Source organism: Neolamprologus multifasciatus, chromosome 20, assembly GCF_963576455.1.
Source record: "Neolamprologus multifasciatus chromosome 20, fNeoMul1.2, whole genome shotgun sequence".
Lineage (NCBI taxonomy): Eukaryota > Metazoa > Chordata > Actinopteri > Cichliformes > Cichlidae > Neolamprologus > Neolamprologus multifasciatus.
This window is the reverse complement of record NC_140458.1, coordinates 30,577,433-30,596,353: the sequence shown is the minus strand read 5'-3', so window position 1 is coordinate 30,596,353 and position 18,921 is coordinate 30,577,433. Positions and strand designations below refer to the sequence as shown.

At 40.9% G+C, this 18,921-nt stretch overlaps 1 protein-coding gene across 5 annotated transcripts in view; it reads right to left on the bottom strand.

Annotated features, from left to right (window-relative positions):
- LOC146495253 (band 4.1-like protein 1) overlaps window positions 1–18,482 on the bottom strand; it is a 43,526-nt gene extending 25,044 nt beyond the window's left edge. For 4 of the 5 annotated variants that reach the window (XM_085146482.1, XM_085146486.1, XM_085146484.1 and 1 more), the window contains exons 1-3: window positions 18,351–18,482; window positions 2,683–2,771; window positions 2,252–2,401 (exon numbers count right to left, since the gene is read on the bottom strand). In XM_085146482.1, the coding sequence (XP_085002608.1) occupies window positions 2,252–2,401; window positions 2,683–2,754 (222 nt within the window). In that variant the 5' untranslated portion in view covers window positions 2,755–2,771; window positions 18,351–18,482. Of the gene's footprint in view, window positions 1–2,251; window positions 2,402–2,682; window positions 2,772–9,623; window positions 17,539–18,350 lie in introns of those variants that run through there. The other variant, XM_085146483.1, reaches the window with a different exon arrangement.
- Between the last annotated feature and the right edge of the window lie 439 nt (window positions 18,483–18,921).

The window sequence follows — 18,921 nt, the reverse complement described above, 5'->3', positions numbered from 1 at the left end:
TCACAATCTCATGCGGTTGACCGTGAAAATTAACAGTATTTGTTGGGTTGGAACAGCAGAGAGTATTCCGTATAGCGGAATTTTAAGTGGTTAAAATCTGGGTAAAACTGGATTTTTATTCCAAACCCTAGCTGTTTGAGATGGCTTTAAAACATAGGGAGTTTGGGTGATCTTGAAGGCAGTGAAGTGTTATAAGCGGGTGGTGGAGTTCTTGCTTTAATAGTACAGCTTTTGTTAAAGCAGAACTATATAACTGAGCTTAGTCAACATCAATATGAGTAGGAAGTTAAAATTGCTTCCCTTTTTTTTCTCTGTTTTTTTATTTTTTATTATCACGGTCGGTTTGCTTGGTGGACATCGTGACTCTAATTACAGAAGAAGTCTCCCTGCATTCATCATTCTGTCCCTGTTTGCCTTTTATGCACCGCTAACACACAGATACACACACTCCTATCCATATAACAGTACAACCAGCACCCTCAGTATCTATCTCCTCTCCATCTTTTTCATACACTTCCCACCCCACTCTTCATCTTTTCCTCCTCCTCTTTCCTTCTCCCATTCCATTTTCTCCCCGGTCAAACATAAGAGCGCTCATTTGTCACCTGCATGGATTTCCTGTCAAAGCCCACTACCTCTAGTGTCACAGCCCAGATGACCTGAAGAAATGTGTGTGTGCGTATGCATGCACGTAACTAAGACAGAAGGAAAGATGGACGGGTTAAGCTGGAGTTAAATCTGTGTGTGTGTGTGTGTGTGCCACACCGGGATTTCTGACAGATTTCTCTGCTCGTTGGCTCTCTTAAGTAAAATATGTGAGGTCAGGTGGGAGGCAGTAAGCTTTAAAAGGAATGCAGTTGACATGACTGAGGGTGACAGGAACCTCGTTCTCAGCCGCAACACACTCGATCAGCAGCAGGTGCCAGTGGGGCTCCAAACAGCTTTGTGATTCCTGCCCAGGGTTTCCCACTGGTGTAAAACACCTCCTCTGACACCCTTCAGAAGTCAGTTTAGTCAGCGAGCAGATTAATTTTCTGCAACACTTGATCATGACGAGCATGTGAAATTCAAATAGATGGGGATCCATTGAGTTAGAATCATCTATTTACCAACACATAAGGCTACTGAGTCACGATTTACCGAAGCCTTGTCCCCCACAATGCGGAGCTTGTCTCACCTCCATCCATCCGTCTCCTCCTTCTCTCAGCGAGAATAGCAACAGTGCTGCATTTCCTGACTCAGTAGCACGTATTACCAAGGGAGACTAAATCCTATGGAGGTGTAACGTAGTGTGGTCTGCTGAGTCAAGAGCTCTTTTTCAAACATTAGCTTTTGAAATATATATAAAAATATAATTTGCACAGCAAAAATGCACGCATGCACGTGTGTTTTCAAGCACGGCAAAACAGCCACACTGCATGTCAACGGCGCTGCAAAGCAACCTTTTAAAATGCAGTTTTTCTGATCCGTTTTCTGCATATTTTGAAGAATTACTGCTGGTGAAACACATAGTTAAAAGTTTAGGAAGGAAGCAGTGTCTTTCACTGTGAAGGTGAAAAGATGAGTTTAAAAGATAATAACTTTGTACCTATCAAATAATACCTGAGAGCGCCGCAACAGCAAGGTCATATGTAGAAGTAAATAGCCTATCAAAGTAAAGTACTCTGGACTTAAGTAAAATAGAAAGAATTTAGATGGACGGGAGCATTTTCATTTGTGATAATCACCAATAAGCAAAAATGGCAGAAATGAAGTAACAGGAGTGTGATACATTGTAGAGCAAGGTCACTACTATGAAGGGCAGGAATGAGAACCCTCTTTGCTACTATGACAAATCTGCATTAAGAGTCAACAACAACAGCTTAGCCAAAATACGGGAATCATTGCATTTGAAGGCAGACTGTGTAGTCAGACAGTCAGACTGCTACGCTGTATGTTAAGCAAGGACAACATCAGATAATGTCATTACCAATCTCATTATCTCTTCCTACAAATCTGATGCTTTTAGTTGATCTGTTCCATAAAGGAAAGGCTGAGTCATTTGTAAGTGAGATGCTTCATGTGCGTCTTGATTTTTTTCCACCGTGTTTTTGTTCATTACTAAATTATTGTTTTGCTTCTATTGATACACCAACCAAAGCTGAGTAAAGACAGATTTTTACCATTTAGGCTTCTTTTTAATTTGATTTGCTTGGTTTTTCTCCCCCTGACGTATCATTTTCTTCTCAGTAATAAAAATGAAGTAGCATACCTCAACTGCAGTTTCATAGTCAGAGCCGTCGAGTAGGGTGACTTTGACGGGGATGGTCTTGGGCCGCTTGGAGCTTTTCTGGGGGGATTTGGAGGCTTTGCTGGGGGTCTTCTCTGAGTTATCATCCATATCCCCCTGGTCCTCTGGAACCTGGGAGAGGGAGAATCCTATCTCTCAGTGAGTGAGCTTAAAATTTGCATTTTGTCTTTTATTTAACTGTTTGAATTTTTAGTCTTGCCCTTAAAAAAGACTTAAATTATTTGATCATATGAGGCAGTCATCAAATGCATGTTGTGTGAGCCGCTGCTCTAAGATGTTAAGTTAGTGGCACGGGCAGGATGGGCTCACTGCCTTGCATATCAACGAGAAAGCCGGAAGGCCCCTGAGTGATTGAGAGGCTTGAATAAAATGATCTACAGCTGTGCTCCCACCTGATTGGTTCTCCTGGCGTCACCCTCCATCGCAGTCTTCATTTCCCCAGCCAAAGCCTTCTCTGTTGTCATAGAAATGGATTACAGTCCTGCAACCACACATAAACATGTTCTGTCAACATCAAATCTCTTCATGCTCCAAAAACCAGTGTGAAGTGTTCACTGCTATTAAAAGCCTAAACTGCCTATAGAGTCCTGATGGATTTCACTCATGAGGTGTAAGCAAAACTGCACAGAGCATTCTGAATCTTCACTTAAGCTGGACTTTGGTGTAATGAACAACCACAGGCATCTATTTCAACTTCCTGTGCAGCTGACAGCTACTATGTTTGGTATCTTTAATTATCCTTTACGGCTGCAGAGAATGACCATTGTTTTTAATGTGTATGGTTATTGGATTGTGTGTAGAGAGATCTTGATGGGGAGGAGAAATAATAAAAAAGGGGCAGCTCAGTCAGTGCTGGCTCACAGCCTCCCACAGGAGCACTCTGCATGAAGAGCGTTTGGCTTCAGGACGCTCCTTCTCATGCTAGCAAAGGAGATAGCATAAATTACATCAACCAGAGAGTCCTGCAGCAACACGCAGGACAACAGACACACTGTGATGGGAGAATGAGAAAGAAAATAAGGTGAAAGGAGGGAAAGAGGACACTGATATCGGTCTGACGATGAGACAGGACAAAGTAGCAAAGAAAAAAGGTTATGAGGCGAAAGAGACCAGAAAGAGGAAAAGAGATGAGTTAACACACAAGACTGCTGCTACAATATCCGGGAGAGCTACAGACAGATGGAGCTTGTCATTTGAAGGTGACCAGGGCTATACCCAGTTTGACTCCTGCACGGTGCTTTTTCTCCACGTGACGTACAGGAAAATGGCTCATATTCAGATTGGGTGTTACAGATAAGAAGAATGAATTAGGTAAGATAAAGCCCTGAGGGAGACTATAGCTTTACTCTGAAAGGTGAGGACGGGGTCATGGGTTTATGTGAGCTTTAGATGCAGGCTAAAATTTGAAGATTAAATTGGAAAATTTCTACAGAAATACGAGCTGTTCAAGTTCTTAAGCTGAGCTAATTTGGACTGCGACGGGTCAGTATCAGTGCCGAGTTTTAACAATGTCCCTCCTTTCCCCTGTCCTCAAACATACATGATGATAATTGCCGAGTTATTAGGGATGACTCTTTATATTCTTTATCTTGAAGTACTGCGCTGCAATTTTTCAATCTCAAGATGGCGGTTGCAAGCAAGGAGTGCATACATTACTCTGTAATGTAACAATTCCCACTTAAGAAACTCCAGAATATGCAGCAGTTAATATTCATTACTAGTATAGTTATAGTAGAGTTAATAAAAATAGGGATTAGTGAAAAAGAGGCATGTGAAGCACTGATAAATAGTATAAAGGTGCAGAGGAGAAGTATATTTGGTCCTATAATGGCCAGCAAAGTGTTTGCAAACCATTAAAGTGGTGGTAGTATTACAGTACAGTAGTATTTTTTTCTTTAAAAACAAAAAAGAGTTGGGGGAACTAATTTGCATTTTTTCCCTCAACCAGCTGCCTGATGACACTTCTGTGTTTACAATTCTGGAGTCTCGAACACAGCATGTCTCAGCTTTCATGATAGGTCAGTCTCACGCTGCATAATGAAGCCAGATCAAAGAGGAGTGCAGTCTGGCTCTTGGACGGCTGCAGATGTCACGCGCTCTATGCAGTGAATCTCCACAACTTTGAAGGGCCTGCAGGTTTTTAATTAGTTTATTTAATGAATAATAATATAATTGGTTACAAAATGTACTCTCATTAGGGCACCGGTTAGCATTTTCACTCATAGCAGGAAGGTTTTGATTTCAAACTTGTTCTCGGTGAGTTCCAGCTTTATTTCCACGGTCCAGAGACACTTCTGTAAGCTCACTGCGCCTAGTGTGTGTGCGTCATCTCTTCGTGTTAACCTTGTTGTGAGCAGCTGAGTTACCTCTTGGCTTCAATATAGCTTATGGGTAACAACATCATTGTTCAGATTTATGTATTTTCTACAATGTTTGTGAAATTTGCCTTGTACAACTTATATTAATGCAAAGCCTTGACGTCAGAGTCAGACATAAATACACATAGCAGGCAGATAAATAACAAAACAAAAAAATTCTGTTCAGACAGTGCAGGCAGGAAATATGGGATAGAAAGGTGGATGACATGTAACAAACACCTCCAAATCAAATAGGAGGCTTCAGGGTTATTTGATGAGCTTCTTAGACACTTCTTATTAGAAATACAATCTTCTTTAAAAAAAAGATTCAATTGCTGTTTTGTACTCAGAAACATACTGAAGACGATTCAAATCCCCAAGTCCATTGTTTTACTCTCACATCTATTTCTAATATAATCCAACTTGTACATCCACTCACGTGAGCCAATCAGATCTGCCCACTGTAATACACGCACTCAGTGTGAATGTCATCCCCATGAGGCAGCTGTCAGAACAATGTGTCTGTGAATCACAAGCGAGCTTGAGAGGAATCCTAATAGATCAGTGTCAGAGACTTTAGGCCGCTCATTTCACACACATCATGATTGTGAGGCCAATCAATTTTTTCATTTGGGTCACTTTATGATTCAATCACCGCAAGTCCACATCAGTTCTGGTCTCCGCACACCTAATCATCTGTGTGAGTGAGATGATGGAGGCTGAGATGTGTGTGAGGTGTGAGCCGTTGCTGTTTCTTACACACAAAAATCCAATGACAGTCAGCATCTTCACACAGGCTCCTTTTAAAGGTCTTTCTCTGCAGAATCATCTGGGGCTCTTTGGTCCTTGAACTTCAAACAGCGAGCGTCAGGGAACGTCTTTGTGAACTATGACAGTATGTGGCAGGTGAAGCTCAGAAGCTCAGAAAACATTGTTCAGGACTGAGGGCCTCCAAAAATAGTTGCATTTACATAACCTATGTCTTTACAGAAATGCCTTTTCTTATTTATAATTTGTGGTATTTATACTTTAACATTTACTGGACAGCATGTGACTGAATTAATCTGAAAGAAAACAGAAACTCAGTGAATATGGAAAAGTGCTTATGTTGGTTATATAACTAATGTACTGTACGCTAGTACTCACAGATATCACTGTTCTGCAGATTTTAGCATTTGTTTGAGTCAGACAACTAAAATAATCCCAGACAGCTCTTCCTCTCTGCTTCCACAGTTATCTATTAAACTCGCATTATGTGGGCACTGTGGTACACGTCTGTGGAAGTGGGTGTGATGTAGATGTTTTTCTAGGCTAACCAAACAACTGCACCTACAACTAACTAAGGTTGCAGAGGCCCAAAGTGCTGTACTACTGAGCCTGTCAGATACTGACATGCCTCATTATCTTCACCATTTTTCTTTTCGTGCGGAAAAGAAAGTTTTCACATGACTCTGAGCAGTTCTACACCCTTACTGCTTTCATAGGAACTGAGAGGGTAAGAAGCAGCCAGGAGCTGCTAATTAAAATGATCATTAACGAATGTGAACACATCTATAAAAGTAGATGTTTTGGCAGAGGTCAGAGCGTGCTATGCTTATGTAATACGTATTGCACAATACAACCACCAGCTGCAAGGAAATATTTTGTATTTGCCAAATGGGTGCTTGTGGTTCCTAGAGGTTGCTGGCTCTTATTGAGTGAAATCACATCAATAGAAGGTACAGTGTCAAAAACCTCCTGGTGTCTGATTTGTTTGTTTACAAATACTCACTGACTACTGTGCTTGTACTTGTAGTAAAACTTGAAAATGTGCAACGCAAGACAGAAATAGAGAAATGTTGCCGTAAAGTATGTTGCACCTTTGTAATACTAGTCATGATCCACATGCTGTCAGATGGCCATGCACCACAGAAGCCCCACCCACACTAGGCCTGTGTGGGTGGGGCCTTATTTACTTGATCCTACACCATCACCATGAAGTCACATGATCAATACGGTGTACAAAAACACAAGTATGGGTTGTTTGGAATGGTTACCAGGATAAAAACCTCTTCTCTCTAAAAAGAACATGGCAGTATGGCTTAGGTTTGGAACATCTGGAACAATGAAAGTGGTGGAAATGTCTGGACATAATCTAATCTAGAGCTTGGAAAGAAAGCGAAACTTGATGTTTCAGCCCTCATCCGAGAAGCTTCTTTAGTCCTAAAACCAAATGGTGGAGAGACCCAGGTATTTAAACCTAAGTGGGAGCTGTCCCTTAGGGGGGTCGTTGACCCACTATTGATTATGTGCTGCATCACATGAGTCAAAGTGTGGAAAAAAAGCATGGATCATTATCGGCAGAGGTTTCGGGTAAAAGCACTGTGAGACCTTGCCTCATTCAATTGTGCCCAAAAATTGACAGAGGAGACGGATGGTTTGAAAGAAGAGTTAAAGAGGCCATTTATGTCTACTGTGAGCAGCAACCTTTGAATAGAAGGGGTTTCTTACGACACCAACTGTCTGCCATCTACAATCCAGTTTTAAGATCCCTTCCCAGGCACCTCAAACACCGCTCACATCTCGCTTCAGGTGATCTCAAGTAAGTAAGTAAAACTTTATTTATATAGCACCTTTCAAGATAAAAATCACAAAGTGCTTCACAGAAGCTAAAACCTAAAAATAAAAATCGACCAAAAGAAAGTTTAAAAAGATGAGTTTTTATGCTGTTTTTTAAAAGCGACCACTGAGTCCACAGATCTCAGGCTCAAAGGGAGAGAGTTCCACAATCTGGGGGCCACAGTTCCAAAAGCTTTGTCGCCTTTTGTTTTCAGCCTCGTGTGTTGGACAGCAAGCAAGCCCTGGTCACATGACCTCAGGGACCTGCTGTCAACAGGTCACATGATAAGGTGAAGCAGGGTCTCACAATTGTTTCATTCCAAACCTCTGCTGATAGAAGGGTCATGATGTGGGCTTTGTTGTTGTTGCAGCCACAGAACATGAGCATGTTGCTGTTGAGTAAACTATTAATTCCTCTGTATACTATTCTGGATTCCTGATGAATCTGACTCCTGAAGTTTGGCTAAACTTTGGCCATGGAACAGTACAATGAGACCAAGCACAACTATAAATCTGCCAAAGGATATAAGTGTTGCAACGGACCAGTCAAAATTCAGACCTCAGCTTAAATCGAATGCTGTGGTGGATGTCTGCGAACCTCCGTTAACTGAAGTAACATTGTGGGTCAGAATTCCTCTACAATTTAATCAACTGATAAAAAAACATGATTGCTTCAAGTTTTTGCTGTCAAAGTCCTGTAAAAACTTGCTGTTTCATGACCACGTTTGCTATTTGCAAGGCAGGCAGTGTACACTGGATTGTATATCATTATAAAAGTGATGAAAGTCAGAATAAACCTGTCAAGCAGAAACTAAAAAGAATGAGGTGCTTTTACCTTCAGCTCCACAGCTCTGCAGGTAACATAAGAATAAAATGGTAAAATGATCTCCATGGATTTGTCACTAATAATGACCTTTTTTACACTGCTTGTAGTAACTTGAGTTTTTGCTATAATAAACGCATCAAATCCATCTCACACACTTCCTTTCCATTCCCTTTCTCTTGAGAGTGTCGTGTAAAAAGAAAATAATCTTAAAAATAAAATCTAGTCTAGTCTAAAATGAGTCTTCTGATGTTTCTGTCTTTAGTCGCCTGGTGAAGAAAAGTTTCAAAAGCAAGTAGAAAACCCTTAAGCAGCAAGTTTGCAGAGGTTTGTTTATGCACAGCTCTCTTGAGGTCCCATCACAGCATTTCAATTAGGTTGAGGTCTGGACTTTGACTGGGTCATTGCAACACTTTGATTCTTTTCTTTTTCAGCCACTCTGTTGTAGATTTGCTGCTGTGCTTGTTAGCACTGCCCTGTTGCATGACCTGGTTTCAGCCAGTTTAGCTGTCAGTTTCATCATTACGTGTTTGCACTGATACGCTATGTTTGGGTTTCTCCTAACGTAGAGCTGCGCATTTTGGTCTCTTCTGTCTAAATGGCATTGTTCCAGAAGTCTTGTGGTTTGTTCAGATGCAACTTTGCAAACCTAAGATAAGCTGCCAGGATCTTTTTAGAGGGAAGAAGCTTTTTCCTGGCAAATCTTCCAGCCTTTTTCTAATTGTACTGTTCTGAACTTTAACAGGTAACATATTTATGTAACAGTATTTATTTTAATGACCATTAAAGGCAAATAATGTCAGTAAGAATTGTTGACCTTCATAAAGGTACAGTATTATCAGGTATTTGTCTTAAAACATTAGCTATGGGATGTTTCGATTCAGTTTAGTTGCATGCTATTTGCATTTTACTGTTGTCAATACAAAGTGAGTCTGATTTATAGACCTTATATATTTGATTTGCAGAATGTAGCTTCATCCTTATCCTCTGATAAGGATGAAGCTACATCTTTATCCGGCTGACTTGTAACTGTTAACTCTAAGTAAAATTGCAAATAATTTGGGAACCATAACTCAGTTTCAGTAATACCTCCAAGGGTAGCTCTTACAGCATTAGATGTTATACAGTATATGGTCCAAGACAGTTGACTTTAATTGTTCTTGCTTCTGCATTTCTGTGTTATTTTTTTGCGTTTTTTTGTTTTTGTTTTGTGGTTTCTTTTTTAAATCACATTTGACATGTCTGTGAAATACGTTTTCTTTTTGGCTAACAAATTAAAGATGAGAAACATCTAACATCTATGATTAAGTGTAGCGCTGACTGCCAAAAAGAAAAGATCTTATCTTCAAATGAAATATGCTCTGTCTGCACAAGAAACACTGCCAGCTTAAATGTGTTCCAAAACACAGCACGTATCAATAGGATTAGCTGCATTTAGCTTATCATTCAGTTGTTGAAATTTTTTTCTTTCACAAGACAGACAAGCAAAGTTCACACAGTCAAACTCACAATCTTCACAGTCCCACGTACACATATACAGACAGAATTCACTCACCATGTCTTTGTATCTCTGGAGACTACTTCCTCTGTGCTACATTCCAGTCCACACAGGAATCATTACTGAGCACCTCAAATGTGTTAGCGAATGCTTGGATCAACTGCAAGCGTTTCAAACTCACTCAGCTGAAAAAAGTCTCAAACTGCAGAGTATTAACTTCACGCCAACAAAAAGAAGCAAAAAGCAGACAACGTGACAGTCCGAGCACTCATCATCTGCAGCAGGGCAGCTCAGATAAATTGCCAGATAGTAAAACACATGATGGCTGATCATCTAGGGCAAAATGATGTCCACAATGCGCCATTTGCTGCAACCTGACTGAGTTCATTCGTCTTTACGCCAGTTTTTCAAAAAGCTTGTCAATTTAGAAGCGCCCCAAAACTAATGTCTTCAGGCAGGCATTAGTTGCCCACAGGCTCATCCTTCACTTGCAGATGGGCAGAAGAAATTTGTCAAATACAGCGTCTCAAAAATATGTCACAGCAGAGCAGGGGAAGCACAGGAATGACAGCTTGTGGATTCCTCTCACTTCTCAAGCACAGTATGCTGTCAGGAAATTGTGCATGTGCTAACAGCGTCAAGTGTTTGTCTTCCTCCAGAGTATACTGGGAAAAAAATAAGTCTAGTGTGTGAACAAATCAGTGACAAAAGCAGCAAACAGTGTCATCAGCACTTCTTTTGCTTACAATATCAAAGCTCTGCAAGAAACTTGTTTTGGGATTTGGGATTTTTTTTTTTCTTTTGCAACAAAGAAGCTCAAGGAAGTTTTACAATCCTGTACTAAAAAAAAACCATTTTAAAATTCATGCTTGTGGTTTTAACCAAAACAATAGACTGTTATAAGAAATACTTCCAAAAACATAAGGTGTGCCTGTGACAGCGGATTGAATGCCGCCAACAGCTCTGTTTTTCAAGTTTTAGACCAAGGTAGCATTTAAATATGTAGCTCAGACCTGCCTACTTGAATAAGTAAAGACGCCTAGTCGCCCAGTTCAATTTAATCACATCCGGTGTAGCTATCTCTGGAAGAAATGCACCATCCTCTCAAGCATTTCTTGCAACATCCCCCAAGGGGTTCAGACTTTACTTCTTTGCACTGACGGCCTTACTTGCAAATGTAATGTGTTTCCATACAGACCAGTGATTTAGCAGCATGGAAAAAAAATTGACCACAGATGCTTAAAAGGTTCTCTAAACAGAAAAAACACCTCCAGCATTGTAGCATGTGGCCTGCAGCCTACACAGAAACTGACCTTGAATTTCATCGGTGGTACTTAAAAGCATTTAAAGATGTCCTTCTAGAATACATATGAAAACATTTGCATAGATACTAGAAGGATTAATAGAAGTTATATAAATGAAAGGCAGGGATGGGCAACACTTCAATTAATTGAATTCACAGATTGTTAGATTTGAGTTATTAACTCATTTTTTAATTCTGTAATACATCAATTTCGAGTTGAGATGAAATATTATTTTGCTAAAACAAATACAACTTGTCTGTTTGCGCAGTGTTTTAGGAGATACATTTTCTCGCCTATTAATGTGAATTCAGGTCTCTTCTTTTGTTCAAGTGTGCAAGAAATCCTCAAGGAGTAAACTGGATTGTGCTGCTAGCTTAATGGTTTTCTGGCACTTTTTTGGAGGTAATCCCCCCCTCTCCCCCCCCCCCCAAAGAAAAAACACCAACAAAAAAAAACCCAACAACAAACCACTCAGTGCTTATTATTAGATGTCACCCGTGCAGAGGGACTGGTAGTGGTGACACACATGCAGCTAATAGCGTGAGGATTCTTGGAAAATAAAAGTGACACCCCAGTGTTACTTCTCTGTTGGGTTTATGGACTTCGTATTTAATTTAGGTGATGTCCATGTTAGTGGTCTGGCAGTAAGGAAACATGAGTTCATACATCTTTTTTTTTTCTTTTTACATATTTAGATCTGGAAATCATTACTTAGCCACAAGAAGCTCGGTAATTTTTACCGTGTAGAAAATGCCTCCAGCTGCTAGACCATTTATAAAATAAAATACATTTTGCATGCTTTAAAAAAAATCTCTCTATGCTGCCTCGTGTACTGTATAATGAACAGTGTACCCACAATATAACTGGCTTTTATGTTAACAATGTGCATCTACACAAAAAAATATGCACTGTAGTAGCATAAACTAAATTACTGTATCTACACAGGAATCCACAGAAGCCACCCACTGTATTACCCAATCACCGATCATTCCTCACTGAGCTTTGCCTTTTTTTTTTCAAGCTGCTCCCTCCACATCTCGGCTTTATAATCAGTGGCTCTCTTCTAATGGCATACACAGCCAGTCCATCAATCCTTAAGGGCAGAGGCTGGCTCTGGGAAACCAGGTATAGGACAGTGGGGGTTGGGAAAGAAGGAGTGGCAAGATGTCCTTGTTCAGGAGAAACCACATACACACATTCTCCAAACCTTTGGCACTCAGCAGTCTTGGAGGCAGATTGCGTAGCACGACTGTTAAGTCTGCTGCAAATCATGTCACACCACAGCCGAGATAAATGATACGACATCCAAATCAATGAGGCAGCAAGTTCATCCTCCCAAAGAGAAAGCAAGCCCAGAGGGAGTGATGCTACCTGCATCTACATAGCATAAGCACTCTCTTTTGGGAAGAGTTAACAAAGGGAATTACAGGGTTTAGCACAGATGCTCTGCTTCGGTGCAGAGTTCCACTTTCTCGAGCTGATGCAAAAAGACAGACTGTGTGATTGGAAACTCATCTGTGTGTGCTTCATTATCACTTGGAGTCAAAGAAGGTGGCGAATGTGCGTAGCAAAATTATTAGAGCAGGGGGTTTGGGGCGGGTCACTGTAAAGTTAATCCTTGCTGATTAAAACAAATCAAGCAGTGAAATCTCTCAAAATGAGCTGTCAAAAGGCATCATTTGATTTATGCGATGACTAGCTTAGAGATTAATCAGTTTACATGAGTAAAACAGGCACCGCCTACCATTCAACACTAATATGTTCTCTTATGTATACTCAGTAAAGGAGGTCAATGTACTTAACATAACTTGGGAATAGTTTTAAGGTCAAACCCTGTTTGAATTCATAGAACAGGAATAAAATATTTCTTGCTAACCTATAAATTCTACTACTTTTTGAAAAAAAAAACCCACGACTGAACAGATGCTTATGTAGGTGACACCTACTGTTAGGCATGTTGACGTCCCATTGATTCATACAAATTGTCCAAACAATCAAGCATGCTGCCCTGGTTCACATTCACAACAGAGAAAGGAAGATTGCAGACTCTACATATCATTTTTTGTAGCTTTCTACAGAATGTGTAGAGTATGAAATAGCTCGTTTTTAGCAGCATATCATTTACTCCCTCAAACTTGACAGTAATGCTGGATCTCTCAACTGATAACACACCTCCACTGAAGATATACAGTTATGTGGGAAATAAAGCTTTCACAGCCCTCTATGCAGTCCTACGAAAAACTAAGTACACACCATGATTTAGTAGCTTTTAGAACCACATTTGGCAGCAATAACTTGAAGTAGTCACTTGAGAGTGTTCCAGTTTAGCTCACTAGGTTGAGCAGGTGACCCATCTGCTGTAAGGCTAATGCAAAGAACTGGGTTCAAATCTGACCTGATCCCATTTGCTGTGTACCTCCCCTTGTTATCTCTCCCTAGCTTTCCTTTCTTCTCTGCACTTAACAGATGCCAAAATATACGCAAACAACAATTTTCCTGTCTTTCTCAGTCTCGCACATCATTTTGGAAGTATTTTGTCCCCCTCTCCCTTACAACATTGCTTCAGTTCATTGAGGTTTGTGGGCATTTGTTTATGCACAGCTCTCCTCGACCTTGACTGGACCATTAAATACTGGATTATTGTCCTCCTCCGTGAAGCGATACAAGCCAAGCTTTAGCTGTCGAACAGATGGCCTCACATCTGGCTCTGGAACATTTTGGTCTACAGAGGTGTTCTTGGTCAACTTAAGTTGCCCAATTCATGTGGCTGCAAAATAAGTCGGAATCATCAAACCTCTAACACCATGCTTGACAGCTGGTATGAGGTGTTTGTGCTTATACACTGGCGCCTTGATTGGTTTTCACCAAAAACGGCGCCTGTGCATTCTGCCCAAACATCTCTACTTTGGTCTCGTCTGTTCAAAGGACATTCTTCCAAAATGTTGTGGTTTGTCCAGATGCAAGTTTACAAACCTAAGCTGAACTTCCATGTTCTTTTTAGAGAAAAGAGGCTCTTGGCAAATCTTCCAAGCAAGACATAGTTGTTAGTCTTTTTCTCTTTTTCTATTTGTGCTGTCATTAACTTTTTTACGTCAACATGCTAACAGAGGCCTGCAGAACCTGAATTGCAGCTCTTCTGTTTTATGTAGTTCCTTTAAAACTGCATGATCTAACTGTCTGGAGTGAATTTGCTGGAATGTCTGCTCCTGGGAAGACTGCAGCACTGTGTTAGTGCCCACCTCAAGAGGTCAGGACCAAAGAACAGTTTTTATAGAGATGTTCACACCTGCTGATAATCAGTTTTATAAAGTCCCATGCCAGGGTGCTACTTACCCTTTGAATTCCTATGAAAGCAGTAGGGGTGTGCTTAGTTTTTCACAGAATTGAATGGAGTCCTGTGAAAACTTTCATTTTCACATGACTATATGTTGTATGCAGATCTGCAGGAACCTACTTGGTTTCTGTTTTTTACTTAAAGTCTAATTGCCAAAATGCAAACTGGACCTTCATCTTTCTGTTATTCTTTTTTTTAAGTATCTTTATTAGTAAACAATGGCTGGTTGACAAAATTGGAAGTCTGCGCCTCAGTATCCATTATCCACTATTCCAGATATCGACTGCTTTCACCAGAAATACTGACTGTTGCTCCTAGAGGCATAAGTCAGCAGAGAAGCTGATTGTTTTCCCAGGTTGCTGAGTGCATGACTTCATATGCTGTAGGTATTCCTGTGAGTATGTTCATTATGTTTACCTTCCGTATAATTAAGCAGTGTGGGCATCGTGATAACTACAGTTCTGGATAAAGTAATTATTTAATTATGAGCAATTCAATCCATACGCATGTAGCCCCTTCACCACCCAAATTAAATCTTTCCCCCATTTCATGTATTCACATGTATTTTAGCAACCTTTACTAAAAAGGTTAAACGGATAAAAACAAGACACGGCTTCATTCTTCACTGTCACAGGAAAATGACAGGCACCACGCTGTACACAGCACAATCTTTTTTTTCTAATTGACCACAAAGGAGCGTGTCTCCACTAACGATGGTTAACACTGAGGCATCAGGCGTGCCTGTTTAAAATGCAGTTACCATGGGAACCCTAGCCTAACATCGTCTGTCAAGCGTATCAAAATAAGATAAAGAAAATGACAAAAAAATGAGAGAACAGCCTGTAGGCATTATTTTGCTAGTTGACACATACACAATGCGTGAGAGGGAAGAAGAGGTGAACCATCACATGGCACTGAGCTCAAGAATGTGACAGCTCGTGTAGAGGTAGGCATGCTGAAGTGGTGGGTGGAAGAGGATGACCAACAGTTTCAAGTTGGATGTCAGGCTTGTAGTCTGCATTCAAATGCTTGTCGTGAACACAGGAGGTCAGCCGAACAAGATGTAGATATATGGCAGTGTATCGCTTTGGAGGGATTATGTTTGTGTTTGATCATACAAGACACAGAAATAAGTTAGACTAGTGTTCAATCGCATTACACCCTTTGGGAAGAGAATATTTTCGCTTTAAAAATCTGATCTAACCATATCAAATGTGATATACAACGTGGCTGTTAAAGTGATTATTTTATGGCTTTCACTACACTGTAAATGGCAACATGGTATTCTCAGTACATGTCATAGGTCTTCAAGCTTCTCATCTGATCATACCTCAAAATAAATGTCTGTCTTTATGAGTAGTTTGAAAATTCACTTTCATGATTATAATAAAGCTGTACAGCACTTTTTCAGCCCAAGCAAAATCGAGCAAGCCACTCTACTTTTAAGATTAAACTTGAAGCTTTTGTTTTTGATGAAGCGTATGGTTAGAGCTGGATCAGGTGATCCTAAAACCCCCCTACAGGCTTAGGTTGCTGTGAACACCACATGTTTCACTGAGCATTTCTTCTTCACCTCTTTTCACTCTCTTTGTCTTCATACACCACTCTGTACTTAATCATTATTACTAAACTCTGGCTTCCTGCAAGTGTTTCTTTTGTCTTGCCTCCCTCCCCTCACTCCTAGCAGGTCATAGCCCCTCCCTAAGCCTGGTTCTGCCAGAGGTTTCTTCCTGTTAAAAGGGAGTTTTTCCTTCCCACTGTCACCAGGTGCTTGCTCATTGTAGATCTTTATCTTACAATATAAATCACTTTGGGGTGACTTGTTGCGACTTGGTGCTATATAGATAAAATTGAACTGAACTGAATAACCTTTACAGTGTCTGTTAGGTATTAGAAGTTACAATGCTTTACCTCAGAAAATGCATTTATGCAGGTTCTAAAATTATTCTGATGACATTTGATTTTTTGGTACCTGTGTCAAACTGTGCAACCAATTGTTAAAGGAGCGATCTCCAAAAGAAAAACAAATGATGTGATGTCTTCCTAGGTCGGGCATTGTCTACTGTCGCACATCATTTGTGATGATAATGCAGTGACAGCTTATTACATGCTGCTTGTTATCCGTAATATGTCTTTGAAAGCTCCTGTTACTTCGAAGCAATGTGAGTTTATCCTGTGGAGAATTCCCCGTTGGCTGTGAAAAGACCACTGGCTATGCTTCAATGAGCTTTTACAAATCGATCATAGGATGACTTAAAATAGGACTCAAGGGAGAATTGCATCAATGTGTGCTAGTCTAAACAAGCCCTCTTGCTGAATTTAGGCATAAAAAGACACATACGAAGGTGTTTCCAGTCAGTCTATCACATGATGACCTAAAAGGATGTGTGTGTTTCGTGCGTGTGTGTGTGTGTGTGTGTATTGATTGGTGACAGACTGCACAGAAGCTGCACATTAACCAGAAAGTGTGAGACTTGCATATAACCTTGCACGTCCCACACTCTTAGTTTAGGAGTTTGCTTAAATACTGCTACCTGTCACACATTAGAGGAAGTTGCTCTGTGGAAAATGTACCATGTAATTCTCTTACTGTACTGCTTGCAGTCAAACTTCTTGCAGCACCATGACAAAAACCTAGAAAACAGTTATTCAATATTTTTTTCCTGTAAGTGTTCACCTAAACATACATCTACACAAAGAGGCATTGCTCTAAATGAGGGACGCGAGGAGCACCACTATGACTGCGTATAGTTACGATTGTTATATGCACCAGGGAGACCACAAGTGGATCAGGTGAAAGGAAAATGAGATTGGAGGATGCATGGAGGGACATAGGTGTGACGAACAGATGGATGGATTTTAGATCTAATTTTCCCCCCTTCTTCACTCTGCCTTCTCAGTTTCTGAAATTCTGAGTCTCGGAGATACTGTAGCCTGCGATGTGGCTGCAAACAAGCCAGAGACACAAGGACTGGCAGTCTGTTTGAGTATGTGGGTGAACAGAAGGAGGCATTACTTATAATGATAACTTTTTGGAAGTGTTAAAATAAAGCTTGCGTTGTGGTTATTTTATGTTTTTGTGTGTATTTTGCTTTCCTTTCTTTTTTACTGTTTGCCTCGGTGAATTCTCTTTGTTGTTCCTCTGCTTGGCAAACTTTTACTGTAGCAGCTGTGCTATTAAGTTCTCTATGAAAAGGAGACGGGAAGGGGGGAGGGGTGATGTAATAACTCATTGTTTTAATTAATCTTTAGCTCTGATGTGCAGTTTACAGATGCACCATGTGAAAGTGAGCAAATTTTAAAACCCAAATTTTCAAAATAATGGCATAAAAATGGACAATTACCCCCTACACCTGTTGCCTTTTTCTGAAAACGCATACACTTCCAGTGAAAGCAACATCACAATTTTAATCAGTGCCACTTTGCACCTTTTTTCTTTATTCATTGTTATAAATGTGTCGTTTCAATCGAAAAAAGTAACAACTGCCGTCCTTCTACTTTCCGAGCATTGTCATTAAATAGCCCACTTTTAAACAGTGCAGTTGACATATTCAGGAGACCTTTCCCTTGCCTCGGCGCCCACGCCTGCCCACGCCTGCCCCCTCTGCCACACCCGCGACAATACACTTCAATTAGCTCATTATCTTGAGCATCAGCTGTTAGCTCCATAGACATAGAGAAATAATAATCCTCTCTCTCTCACACACACACACACACACCGGCATTTCCAAGAATAGGTCTGAACAATTGTACGTGGGTTGTATGTTTTTAGCGAGGGAGCTGACCAGACGTTATATGATTCAGTAAGCCGATAAAGGTGCACTTGCTTCTTGCTGGGCCTTGATATGCATGGAATAAAGGGTGCCCTCATTCCATGCAGCTTATTAAACCAGCCTGCCGACCATATTGGTCGTATTAAGGCTAATGTGGCAACACCCTCTTCATCCGCCCATGACACTTGAGGAACAAAAGCAGTGTCTTTACGGAGCATGCAGGACGCGTATTCGCGCAAAGCTATAATCACCGGTGTGTGTGATGCTTCTCCCTCTTCGCCTCCAATGTCACTTCGTAATACCCGGTAAATGCAGCATGCACCTGTTCCGCTGTCATCCGCGTCGTATGAGACAAACAAATAAACACGCATACCTGTCCTGTCAGAGCCGGGTGTCAGGCTTCAGCCCAGATTCTGATCATTGAGATGAAGGGAACTGGAAGACGGACGCCGCCACCGCCCCGGAGAGCCTTTTTCTCTGCCTCGGGAGATGCAGCCCTGCAGGCTGGGACGGAAGATAGGCACAAGCCGGCAGGGATGGCTAGCAGTCGGAAGGGCTAGGAGGACAGAGGAGAGGCGTTTTCACGGTGTAAGCAAGGGAACTCCTAACGTCGTGCGTAATGTGAGGACCGCTCCGCTCGTGACACGCAGCGTGTCTTATCACTTGCTTTACTGGTTTTCGGGTCATCTTATCCCGCTGTAAGGCTCCGTAATGGGGGGAGTGGGGGGCTGCTGGCTGGAAACGAATTAATTCTATAGCCTAATTTCACTGTAATCTAATAAATTACAAAAGCCATTAGTAAATTTGGAAGATTATAAAAGAATTGAGTGCAGTTAATATAGATGCTTACTGCGTTATAGGTTGGAGGAATTATATGCGTGTTGTCATATGTTCTCACACTTAACGATCACTTAAAAGCTGGAGATACCAACACTATGGGTCAG